This window comes from Olea europaea, unplaced genomic scaffold, assembly GCF_002742605.1.
Source record: "Olea europaea var. sylvestris unplaced genomic scaffold, O_europaea_v1 scaffold126, whole genome shotgun sequence".
NCBI lineage: Eukaryota > Viridiplantae > Streptophyta > Magnoliopsida > Lamiales > Oleaceae > Olea > Olea europaea.
In genome coordinates, this window is record NW_019230046.1 from 719681 (window position 1) to 732704 (window position 13024).

General features: G+C 37.1%; 1 protein-coding gene across 3 annotated transcripts; it reads left to right on the forward strand.

Moving 5' to 3' along the window:
- The first annotated feature begins 5148 nt into the window (after positions 1–5148).
- Positions 5149–12175, forward strand: LOC111374582 (protein FLX-like 2). Of its 3 annotated transcripts, none has more exons than XM_022997279.1 (5): positions 5149–5308; positions 8804–9360; positions 9781–9926; positions 10212–10297; positions 11126–12175. In XM_022997279.1, exons 2-5 carry the CDS (start codon positions 8807–8809, stop codon positions 11768–11770), a joined length of 1431 nt encoding a protein of 476 aa, XP_022853047.1. In that variant the 5' UTR covers positions 5149–5308; positions 8804–8806; the 3' UTR covers positions 11771–12175. The 3 variants fall into 3 exon arrangements, with proteins under 3 accessions (XP_022853047.1, XP_022853046.1, XP_022853048.1); XM_022997278.1 differs by lacking the exon at positions 5149–5308 and adding an exon at positions 5611–5769; XM_022997280.1 differs by lacking the exon at positions 5149–5308 and adding an exon at positions 5611–5769 and having other exon boundaries at positions 11129–12175.
- The last annotated feature ends 849 nt before the right edge of the window (positions 12176–13024 follow it).

Consider the following 13024-nt stretch of genomic DNA (forward strand, 5'->3'; position numbering starts at 1 on the left):
ACTTGGTCACAGATGGCCATCACAAATAAATCTACACACACCGTAGACCAACACCATAATCCACCACCACATTTTTTTTTTTTGAACGCTTAGACACATCACTACTAAGTCTTCAGCATCCATTGTAGCAACGTTTTTCATATTCGAGAACTCTAAGCTGAGACTTCAAACAATTTGAAGGTCAAGCTACCATCAAGTATAAGTACTAGGCTACTAGCATCATCACCACAACAGACCACTTACACAGATCTGTACACCGTAAACCCACCACTATACAGCCATCAGATTTAATATCCATGACCAGCCATCAGATTTGAAATCCATTAACAATTGGTGCTAAAAATTTCAAAAATTTTTACCTATTTTTCCCTTGAAATTTAAACAAAGCAAATTGATGGAAAAAAATTGAAAAACAACGAGTAATGAATGTATAATTTCATTGAGGTCTATGACAACAAAGGGATTATATTTTTCTTATTTTTGAATGAATACAATCATATACATATATAGTGTTGAGAGCAAAATAAAGAGAGCTATTCTAGGCCAAAAATTTGGCTAAACAAAGGGAATTTTACATTACAGCTGCGGAATAACTCATCCCTACCATATTTCAATATGGTATATTGACAACTCACACCAACACTCCCCCTCAAGTTGGTGCATAGATATCGTATATGCCCAACTTGTTAAGCAAGTTGTGAAAGACCTTGCTGTAGACAGCCTTTGTCAGTATATCCGCTAATTGATCTTTAGATTTCACAAATGGGATGCAAACTATCTTGGACTCGAGATTCTGCTTAATGAAATGTCGATCAACTTCAACATGTTTTGTCCTATCATGCTGAACTGGATTATGGGAGATGTTAATGGCTGCCTTATTGTCTTAAAATAAGCTCAATTCAGATTTAGGTGCAAAGCCAATCTCAATCAGTAACATCCTAAGCCAAAGGAGTTCACAAAGTCATTTGGCTATGCCTCTAAACTCAGCTTCGGCAATTGATAAAGCCACCACCTTTTGTTTCTTGCTTCTCCACGTGACAAGATTGCCTCCTACAAATGTGAAGTGACCTGATGTAGACTTCCTATCAGATATGCTACCGGCCCAGTCTGTATCAGTATAGCCATGGACATTGAGATGATTGTTCTTGAAGAACATAAGTCCTTTCCCTAGTGCAGATTTCAAATATCGGAGAATTCGAATTACTGCATACATATGCTCTTCACTTGGTGAGTGCATAAATTGACTCACTGTGTTCACTGCATAAGCAATGTCAGGTCGAGTGTGGGATAAATAAATTAGTTTCCCAACCAATCTTTGATATCTCTCTTTATTAGTTGGGACTAGATCTGGGTATTTTCCAAGCTTATGATTCTGAGCAATTGCGGTATCAGCTGGTTTACAATAAAAAAGGCCCACTTCAGATAATAAATCTAACACATATTTCTTTGGGAAAAAAATATACCCTTTCTTGATCTGGCTACTTCAATCCCTAAGAAATATTTTAGGTCCCCAAGGTTCTTCATTTCAAATTCATTTGCCAATTTTTTTTGAAGCATGTCGATCTCTTCCATGTCAGTTCTTGTAATAATCATGTCATCCACATAAATTATTAGAGTTGTTACCTTTCCTTGTCTATGCTTCAAGAACAAAGTATGATCTGAGTTACTTTGTTGAAAATCACGTTTCTTCATAGCCAAACTAAAACGACCAAACCATGCACGGGGTGAATATTTTAGTCCATATAGTGATTGTTGCAATTTGCATACAACCCTTGATTTTGAAGAAACACTGCATCCTGGTATAATATCAATATAAATCTCTTCTTCAAGATCACCATGAAGAAAGACATTCTTTACATCAAACTGATGTAGTGGTCAATCTAAATTTACTGCAAGAGATAATAAGAGCCTCACAATGTTTAGCTTTGCCACTGGAGAAAACGTCTCTTGATAGTCTACGCCATATGTTTGCATATATCCTTTCGCCATAAGTCTTGCCTTGTCTCTTTCAATGGACCCATCAGCCTTATGTTTGATGGAGAAAACCTACTTACACCCTATTGTCTTTTTTTCCTTCTGGCAATGGAACAAGATTCCATGTTTTATTTTTTTGCAGTGCCTCCATTTCTTCTTTTATCGCTTGAGCCCACTTTGGATCTTCTAAGGCCTGTTGTATTTCATTGGAAATCTGGCATGCAAACAAATTGTAGACAAACACCTTGAGAGGTTCCTCCAATTTTTGTGTCGATATATAGTTGGCAATTGGATACTTCGATCTTCTTTCCTCTAAATCTGGTGAATATCGATTTGGAGGCTTTCCACGACTATGTCTGAAAGGCAAGTTATAACCAACAGAAATATCTGAACTATTATCAGGAGATGGTGTAGTTGGAGAGCTTACCTCGGGAATATTCTCAGGAGATGGGTCGTTGGGCACTGAAGAGAGTGAGGGTGTTGTATTTTCAGTCTCAACTTGTACAATTTCAACTTCAACTTCTTGTGTACTGTCTTGTATGGTATCATTACTAATCCTGTCTCCTGACCTACCTTCAAACTGCACTGGATTGTAGGTGTCTTCAAATATCTCACAATTCCACCAATTCTGCTCTTCTTATCTTATCTCCCCCTGAAGAGAAGAATTCGATGCTGATGAAAAGTAAAAACTTTCAGATTCCATGAAAATAACATCCATGGTGACATAGGTACATCGTGTGGTAGGATTGTAGCACATATAACCCTTTTTTTGTGTAGTATACCCCAAAAAAATACATCGTATTACACATGGATCAAGCTTAGTACGTTGATTTTTATGGAAATAAACATAGGCAACACATTCAAATATCCAAGGTGGGATCATCAAAATAGATGGTAGAGAAACGTGATGGGAGAGAGTCTACAATGGAGTTTTAAAATTCAACACTTTTGAAGGCACACGGTTCAATAGATGTACTGTTGTGACCACAGCAGAATCCCAATATCTATTTGGCATATGTGCTCAAATCAATAAAGCACGAGCAATTTCTAAGATGTGCCTATTTTTTCATTCGGCCACCCCATTCTGTTGTGGTGTTTGAGTACAGGAGGTTTCATGAAGAAGACCATGGCTCTGGAAATAAGCTTGAAATTCCTGATCAACATACTCCCCACCATTGTCAGAGCGAAGGATCTTCGGTTTTGCTAAAAATTGAGTCCTAATCATTGCATGAAAGGACTTAAACACATGGAAGATGTAATTTTTGTGTTTCAACAAATATAGTCAAGTCATTGGAGTACAATCATAAACAAATGTCAGAAACCAACGAATACCAGAGAAAGTAGTAATTGGACAGGGTCCCCAAATATCATAATGGATTAAAAAGCAAATAGAACATCAATTTTATTCAAGCTTATTGGAAAAGATACACGATGACTTTTAGCTAAAATGCAAGTTTCACATTTAAAGTCTAAATCATGTAAGGCTGAGAATAAGCTTGGAAATAAATACTTCATATAACTGAAAGATGGATGTCCCAATTGACGATGCCATAGCCAAATCTGCCTCTCCTTGATAGTAGTTGAATGATGCATGTTATTTGTTTTTCCCAAGCTAAAATCATCCATGTAATACAACCCCTCTCTCTTAGCACCACGCACAATGATGTCATGTGTAATAATATCTTGAAAGAGACAAAAAGTAGGATACATTAAAGCAACACAATTTAGTTCTTCAGTGACTTGGGCTACAACAATAACTTATTTGAGAGAGATGAAACAAGTAAAGTATTGGATAAAGAGAGAAAAGGTGACAAAGCAACAATTCCAGCTTTTGTAACAGGGTATGTGACTCCATTAGCGTTAGCAATGCTACTTCAGTTTGGTTGGGTAATCTTGGAAAAGTTGTTGCTGTCGACAGTCATGTGATCGGTTGCCCCCGAGTCAACAATCCAGCCACCATAATTATCTTCACTAGAACTAAGTAATGCAAGACCACATTTACCTTGGTTATTGAGAGCATTTGACTCATCTAATGGTTCCACTAGTGGGGTAAAATGTGCTGCCTTTGCCCAAGCAGCTCATCCTGGTTCACCATTGGTGTTAGTTTCCCGTTCACGCTATTTTCGTGCTTTAAGTTCATTCCACCACTCCGGATATCCCTTTAACTTGAAACAAGTTTCACGATCATACTTCATGTTACCACAGTGTGTACAACCTCCATTGTATTGTGTCTTTCCCTTATAGGTAGTATTGGCATTTCCACCACCTGTTGAGGAAGGTCCACCCTTTTATAGCTGGGGAATAACCCATCCCTACCATATTTCAATATGGTATATTGACAACTCATGCCAACAGGATAGTATTGGGAAAATTAGCAATAAATTGAAAAGAATTATTTATGATTTTACTGAGTTTTGAATAATATGATTGCATTTATATTGTGTCTGTATATCTGTAGTTATAGAGTAGAAGATGAAATTTGCATTTAGAGAGAGTTCTTTCATAAAATTCTTTGCAACGGGGGTGGGAGTGATAGGGATTTTGTTACTTGTACATAATAATTATGCATAAACGGTTATCGAAAATGAAGTTGAGGAAAAGGATTGGATGAAAAAGTTGATTGTGTTTTAAATTAACAATTGGTAAAATACATTGTGAACATTATGTAATCCCTTATGTAAACTCTGATGTATATATAGCAAGATTCAAAGTGATAGAGATCGGGATAGAAGAGAGAATATAAAATATATAATAGAGAGACGTGGACCGTGGTGAGGGGGGAGGAATATGGGGTGGGTAGGTTTTTAGGGTATATACAAATTTGTACGTTGAAAATAACTGAAACCTGATTGTTGCATAAAAATAATAAAGATTTGAATTTTGAAATTGAAACTTTAAATACATGGTTTGAGGTTATTTACCCTTCATAAAGCCCGATGAAAGTCCATTATATGGTATTTGCTTATAAACCACTGAAGCCCACTTAAGACCCAATTTTAGAATCTGTTTTAAAGTGATTTTGAGAATTGATTTTTTAACTGTTAGAAGAAAAATGGGATCCACATGTGAGAGAAGAAATCAAATATGACGACTGAAATAGTGAAATAACGGTCAAAAAATTAATTTTTTGGGTCAAAAAATCGGGCCCAAACAGACCCTTAATTTTCATATTCATTACAATAGATGACAATCTGTAAGGGTTTTTCTTCTTGGCGTTGCACTAAGAACTGGGAACAGTCCACAGTGAAGGAGAGGCTCTTCCCACCCATTTATCTTGTGTTGCAGCTGTTTGTCTAAGAGGATAAGTCATCTTCTTCATCATCGAACTTGAAAGGTAATATCCGATTTATTTGTGTAAAAACATTTTTTAAATTTATTGGGCTTTATTTGTTGATTTCACACTCGATTGGATTGTTGTGAATGATTTAATTACAACACGACCCCGATCTAAGATTCCGTCCAGTCTGTTTTAAAGTGATTCTGAGAATTGATTTTTTAACTGTTAGAAGAAAAATGGGATCCACATGTGAGAGAAGAAATCAAATATGACGACTGAAATAGTGAAATAACGGTCAAAAAATTAATTTTTTAGGTCAAAAAATGGGGCCCAAACAGACCCTTAATTTTCATATTCATTACAATAGATGACAATCTGTAAGGGTTTTTCTTCTTGGCGTTGCACTAAGAACTGGGAACAGTCCACAGTGAAGGAGAGGCTCTTCCCACCCATTTATCTTGTGTTGCAGCTGTTTGTCTAAGAGGATAAGTCATCTTCTTCATCATCGAACTTGAAAGGTAATATCCGATTTATTTGTGTAAAAACATTTTTTAAATTTATTGGGCTTTATTTGTTGATTTCACACTCGATTGGATTGTTGTGAATGATTTAATTACAACACGACCCCGATCTAAGATTCCGTCCATAATTATAATTTAATTTTTTTCCCCACTGTTTTGTTTCTTGATGGTAATCTTCTTCACGCATCAGCAATTTTCTCGACAATACCCCTCCTAGAATTTTGATATGTTTGTTTATGGTTTTCTCCTTACCTTTCGAACCGCCATCCCTCAATTGCGAATTACACAGGGCCAAAATCCAGTTGTGGCAACTGCTCCCAGTATAGAATGTGATCGTTTCTTGCACGATTTAGGATTTTTGTGTTTCATTTCCCCCCTCCGCAGCATATTTGTCTAGGAAAACTAGTTTTGCCCCACGGTTTTGTAGGTAGGAGAAAAAGTCTTCTCTGAGGAAGGAAGCATTGAAACACCCTGAACTAACCTGAAATTTGACTTACACTGTGTTGGGTTGGAAGAGGCACTTTCTTGGCTAACTTGGCATGCAATCAAGATGTACCCCGTTGTTGCACATGGTTTCTAAGAGACATTGATCTTAACGTGCATGTCTTTCTAGCTATCCTTTTCAAAATGAGGATGCTGTCACGTCAATGAGATATACTTTAACCATTCTCAAAGATGTACTAAAATGCATTGAGTATGTTAGTTACCGGCACAGATAAAGTAACTATGAAGTAGAATCTTCTCCCTTTCAAAATAGGACTTGAATTCCCTTCCATCTAGTTCAAGTGTGCACACCCTATAATGTAGAGTAGGAAAATGACGAAATTGGGGGACCAAAGAAAATGATTGCATTGTCAAGGGAGCCATAGTGAGAAAAGGCAATGAAAACACCCTTTTTTGTCCCTTCCCAAAAATTCTATGAAAGCAGATTGTGGACAGGAAGAGTGAGGGCTACTTGGTCATTTGGAAGAAGCAAGCCATCAAGATTTCTTTTCTTGGTAGTTTACACATAGTTGGCTGGCATGCGTTGGAGTCATGCTAGGCATTGCTAGGGCACAAGCCAAGTTGATAAGAACATGCCACCGACCTTATTGGTGCGTATTTATAATTTTAAAAACTCTTATGGTTCAGATTCTGAAAGGTGGTAGGAAGTTTTAGTATGTGCAAGCTTCAAACCAAGAGCATCAAAAGTGTTGTGAACCTTTAGAATTCGGGTAGCACTGGCCTTGGATGTCTTAAATAGTATAATATGCCATAACTCAAAGCAATAGAAGGAAATCTTTCGTTGGATGTATGCTTTTTGAGTTCATTAGGCGGTTCCTTATTACTATGCTTATAGGCAAACTTGTACTACAATGTTTATTAATCTGGTTACCTTAATCTTTAATGGTTTACGGAGATTTTGATGATTTAAATAACCCTGATTGCTTATCCTCTTTTTAACTATATGGTTCTTTTCTCCAAGAAATCAAAAAACCTATTCATTATGATTTTTGCAGATATTTCGAAGTTAAATAATGCTGAACTCATGTTTCCCTATGCTCTTTCATTTGTTTATTTTTGCCCATTTTGGATTTCTTCGATGACTTTGATGGTCGGGTATGAAACTCCATTTTACAAGAGTACACAATCTAAGCAGTATGTTAGAAGAGGGAGAGATAGACCAAAATTAACATGGTTTGATGCGGTTGCGAGATATTTGGTATCATTGAATTTTTAGTATATGTAGTGATGAATCAAATATGAGTAGTGAAAAAGATTAATGTAGCCAACTCCAAATTTATTAGGAATTAGACTTAGTTTGTTATCTTGTGGCTTTGTGTCTTCCATAGTCATATCATTTTGTTTTCAAACCTTTTTCTCTAAATTCTAAAATTAAGAATTTGATTTTCAATCTGCCGCTTTTTATTACGTCACTATAAATGCATTGTATGCTTGTAATTTCCATGTTAACTCTCGGGTGTTTGTTAATATATTGTTAGGGGATGTAGTAAACCAAGCTGTTTGTGAAAGCTTGTGTTTTGGCTTGCATAGTGATAGGACTCAACAGGAAGAAAGGAAGACAGAAAAATTAATATAAAGCTTTCGATTGAGCTGCAGGGAATTACAGAACAAAGGAAAATAATTAGGCTCATCTTTCACTCAATTTTTACCTGCTTGTGTACTTCTCTTCTACCCCTATTTATAAACTTCTCCGAACTAATTCGGTCTGACCACTTTCCCCTGCAACAGAATTCAGTTTCCCTTTCCTGCCAGCTGATGAGCCATTCTTATTTTCTCATCTAGAATAAGTGAGCCTGATGGGAAGCTTATCACATAGTGACTCGTTAATGCACCTATAAAGGTGAACTGCACATGAATTCCATCAATGCAGTGGCAGTATTTGTATATTCTAGAGGTCACAAACCTGATCCTGATGTATTATAGGAGGAAAAGCAATGGAAGACCTAAATTTTCCAATAGTCCAACACAAGAAAAAATAAAACTGTAAAGATCTTAAAGTAGGTTTGTTCAATCCCAAGAATAATCTTGTCCAGAATCCAGATTTGACCGTATCTTTGTATTTTTCAATTTTAAATACTGATGCATCTATTCTCCAAGTTTTTAGTGAGAAGATCTCTGTGTGTACTGAAATAGAAGAATTCTCATGGTATTGGCTCCTCTGCCATCATTATTTTTGTAATTAATGAGCTTGGGTCACATTAGTTCTTACCCTGACGTCTGTGATGCTAACTCAATTTTACCAACTCTGTCTCTCTTGGTCTTTATTTTATCATTTTGCTTGCTGTTTCGCCTTGTAGTTCTTGTTCCCATGCTGGCATCAGTCACCTCAAAATGTTTAGTTTCCCTCCTTTTCCTTTCCATTCTGTTTCATATTAAGTGCCTGATTGTCCTTTAGCATTATATATTAACATGACATTGCATTGATGATAAAGCTATACTATGGTGTTTGTTGAATTGGTACATTGCAATTTTAGAGTATGATTCCATATTTTGTCCTCAGTGTAACTATAACGCATGTTAATTTCAGGTAATGGCAAGCAATGACAGAGTCCCCCCTCCCCACCTCCGGCTCCCTCTTCCTGGCCGGAGCATGGTCCATCCTGATCCTTATGGTCCTCCAATTCATCCTCCACCTGGTGGTTTCCCTCTAGAAATGTTGCCTCCTGAAGTTATGGAACAAAAACTTACTGCACAACATGTCGAAATGGACAAACTTGCGACAGAAAATCAGAGGCTTGCCACAACCCATAGAACTCTTAGACAAGATCTTGCTACTGCTAAGCATGAGTTGCAGTCAGTACATGCTTACATTGCTGATATGAAGGCTGATAAAGAACAACACACAAGAAGATTAATGGATAAAATAGCAAGGATGGAGGCTGAACTTCAAGCTGCAGAGTCCATCAAAACAGAGTTGCAGCAAGCACATGCTGAAGCTAAGAGCTTGTTTGGTGCAAGGCAGGAACTAATATCCCAAGCGCAACAGCTGACACGCGATCTTCAGATGGCTCACTCTGAGGCACAGCAGATTCCTGCTCTAATGTCTGAACTTGAGAACCTGAGACAGGAATATCAGCATTGCAGGTAGTTTTTCTTGTTATTTGGTTGGAACAGGAAGCAACCCAAAGAAAATTCTATTCACTGTCTGAAAAAAGTGAAAAAAAATTCTAAGCAAAGAAGAGTGAGGAATTATTATATTCCAGATAAAAGGGAAGTCCAGATGTATTCACTTTTAATATAAATTTGTATATTGTTAACTTAGGCTCTCTGATATGCCTATTTTTATGTTCCTTTAGTAGTAGAGTCAATAGTAAACTTGTTCCTTTAGTAGTAGAGTCAATAGTAAACTAGTTGATTTAAAAGCTTGTTAAATATATGAATGGTAATTTTCTTCATATCACTGTTAATTTAACTTAACGAGTAATGTATTTGATGTTTTCTTAAACTAAAAGTTGGCATTGCAGTTGGAGTTTCTGATGATTTTTGGGCTTTTTATCTATGCAGGGCTACTTACGACTATGAGAAGAAATTATACAGTGACCATCTTGAATCACTTCAGGTGATGGAGAAGAATTATATGGCTATGTCTAGAGAGGTGGATAAGCTTAGAGCAGAGTTAACTAATTCCACAAACTTTGACCCACGAACAGGTATTCAGGGTCGGGTTTGTTTTGAATATTTTGATCTGATTTTTGAGGATCAATTGTCAGAAGTGATTAAAAAATTAAAAATTTTGAACATTGTGAATAGAAGTTGATAATCAATCATTTGTATGACTAAATCATCTAGCTATTACACAATTTTTTTGATTACCAAGCATCTAAACCAAATGTGGCTTTAGTTCTTTCTGATTTATTTCCTTACTGCATGGGAAACAATTTTGTCTTGCAATCATTTTTAACTTTTAGGTAACTCATGCCACAATGCAAATGCAGGAGGGCCATATGGTGGCTCTGCTGGTTACAGTGGGGGTATTCCCATGGGGAACTATGCTACATATGATGGCTATGGCTTACCGCAGGTATATATCATCTGCTTGCTGATGTGAATTAGTTTCTTGTAATATCAACCAAGCAAAATTTAAAGCTTTGGTACAATATTTCCAAGTTGAACTGAAGAAGTGTCTGATTTTGAATCCTGGAAGTCTTCACATGAACCCCCAGCCACCCCAACCGCCAGCACACTTTTTTTGCTTTTATGGGTGTGGTAAAATAAATTCATGAAGAATACAATTATCTTCTCCCTCAATCTTAGTCATTGTGTGAAAATCTGTCGAGATGAAATTGGGGACCTACATGAAACTAAGTTCTAGAATTTCAATTTGGTTTCTTATATTCAAAACTCAAAACTGCTAGAGTTGTTTATATTTTGTTGTTTCTTATAATGAGCCATTTTGCCATAGGTCAAGTTTCGACCCTTTTCCCATTTCCATATCTGCAAACTGCAGTGATTTTACCTATGCTGTATGTAACATGAAACAGGACAATTGCTGTAGCCTTAACTTGTGGAAGCGTATAGAAATACTCTGGCTTGTTTTAGTTGAATTTTACGAACTGGCCTTGTCTCAGCATTCTGATATCTAAGGATTCTAAAAATATAATGTTATAAATTGCCAGTGCATTCTGAAATTTTTTGAGTACTACACTTGCCTTCAAATCATGTAGAGTACATATACCACAGAGAATCTTTTGCAAGCCGCAAGGCGGTTGCAGAACATGAAACAGTACTTTCATGATATCATAAAAGAAAATCACACTGGAATGGTTGATTTGACTTCCAACCATCGAGATTGAAGAAGCAAAACTTTGTGTCACTTCCGGTGACTAATTCTGTTTTCTTTTATGAACAGCAGGGCCAAACCCCAGTTTTAGGAGGGGGTACTGGTGCTGGAGCTGCTGGCACTGGGAGTGGAGCACGTGATTCTGGCACTGGGGTTACTTCTCCTCATGTTGTAGCTCAATCTGCACCTGGTGGTTTGGGGGCTGCTTACGATGCATCAAAAAGGCCTGGCTACGATGCACTGAGAGGACCTACTGGACCTGGATATGATGTACAGAGAGGACCAACTGGACCTGCATATGATGCACAGAGAGGACCAACTGGACCCGGCTACGATGGAGAGAGAGTACCGACTGGACCCAGTTACAATGCACAGAGAGGACCAACTGGACTCAGTTACGATCCACAGAGAGGACCTAAGCAAGACACTCAGAAGGGACCAGGGTATGATGCTGATAAAGCACCTGGTTATGATGGTCAAAGGCCGCCACCTACTTATGATTTCCGAAGAGATTCAGGAAATGACATACAAAGGGGATCTAACTATGACCCGCAGAAAGCAGCTGGCTATGATCCATTGTCTCGAGGTGCTGTAGGGCCCCAAGGACAGGTACCTAATGAAAATGTACACCATACATCAGCACCACCACCTCCTACTCGTCCAAGTGGTGGATATGAGGCACCCGGACGAGGTGGAAATCCCATTCACAGATGATTTCAGGACCCTCTCAACTTTATTGTCATCTGAATTTTCTTCACGTAATGCCTCGAGTAATTCATCTTGCACTTTACTTATCATTCTTCATCCGGCCAATGCTTCTCCCTCGTACTCTCTCTCTCTCATCAGGGCATATCTATAGTGAAGTTCTGATATGGAAGTATAAGAAAGGTAGTTATTGACTTATTGTGCAAGTCAAACTTTTAGAAAGCAAAATGTGGACGAATACAGCTCATGCTTTGTTGGAAGAGCCTATCCCCCTATAAATTGTAGTGTTCATGTTTAGCTTATGATCATTTATACTTTGTGAACATGTGCATTTTCTTATTTTTGATCTACTTCTGCAGTATTTTGTTTTTGAGTATGTTCTAGTTTTAATTAATAGTTTTTTGGGTATATGTATATTTAGTTGTTCCAGGATTGTTTCGATCTTGTTCCCTTTGATTGGGATTTGCATGCAAGGAAAAGGTATAGGTCACAATTTGTTCATCGATTACAAATCAAAAATTTATAAGGTGCGATTTATTTATCGATCACAAATCACAAATGTAATAAATCACAACATATTATACGGTCACAAATTATCAAAATTTCGGTCACAAACTAAGAATAATAATTGCTAAACACTAGGGGTCGAAAATCAGTTTAATATACAAAATCCGTTAACAAGAACATAAAATTACCTCCCAAGTCCATGGAATGCTTTTAATTATTTCATAATCAAATTTAGTACGAGGCAATAGTATATAAAATCAGGAGATTAGAATGGTGGTTATGGAGGCCAATCATTGATCTTCGAGGTCGCAGACTCGAAGTGCTAGGAATCTGTCATCTTAAATGCTTTCCCTATATTTATTAATGAAAGAAAGTTTCGAAATTGCAAGTCATCTTTTCCACTGCTTAAAGCATAACGAAGTTTTGGCATCATTGTTGCTTTTGGAGAAAAATAGTGATAAAATTATTACAAATTTACAAGGCTCAGCAAAAGAGGCAAATTTGCACTATTTATATTTGTATTTGAATACCACACGGAACCCACTTGGTAATAAAATTTATTAAAAGAAATTATTCTTATCATTACATAGAGGAAATTACATCGTCCCAAGGCTTTCAAGTTCACTCTGCATAAATCATGGGCCCAACTTTCTATTTAAATATCCGGTATAACCCTAACCCTAAAATTCAAATTCATTTCGCTCCATCCTTCATTCTCTCTCTCCCTCTCCCCCTCCCCCCCCCCTTCCCCCCCCC

Bases quoted from the DNA above. Each gene is read 5' to 3' on its own strand.
- LOC111374582 (XM_022997279.1), top strand. From the start codon at position 8,807: ATGGCAAGCAATGACAGAGTCCCCCCTCCCCACCTCCGGCTCCCTCTT. The intron at 9,361-9,780 runs GTAGTTTTTCTT...TTATCTATGCAG, and splicing joins CAGGAATATCAGCATTGCAG to GGCTACTTACGACTATGAGA. The intron at 9,927-10,211 runs GTATTCAGGGTC...ATGCAAATGCAG, and splicing joins AAACTTTGACCCACGAACAG to GAGGGCCATATGGTGGCTCT.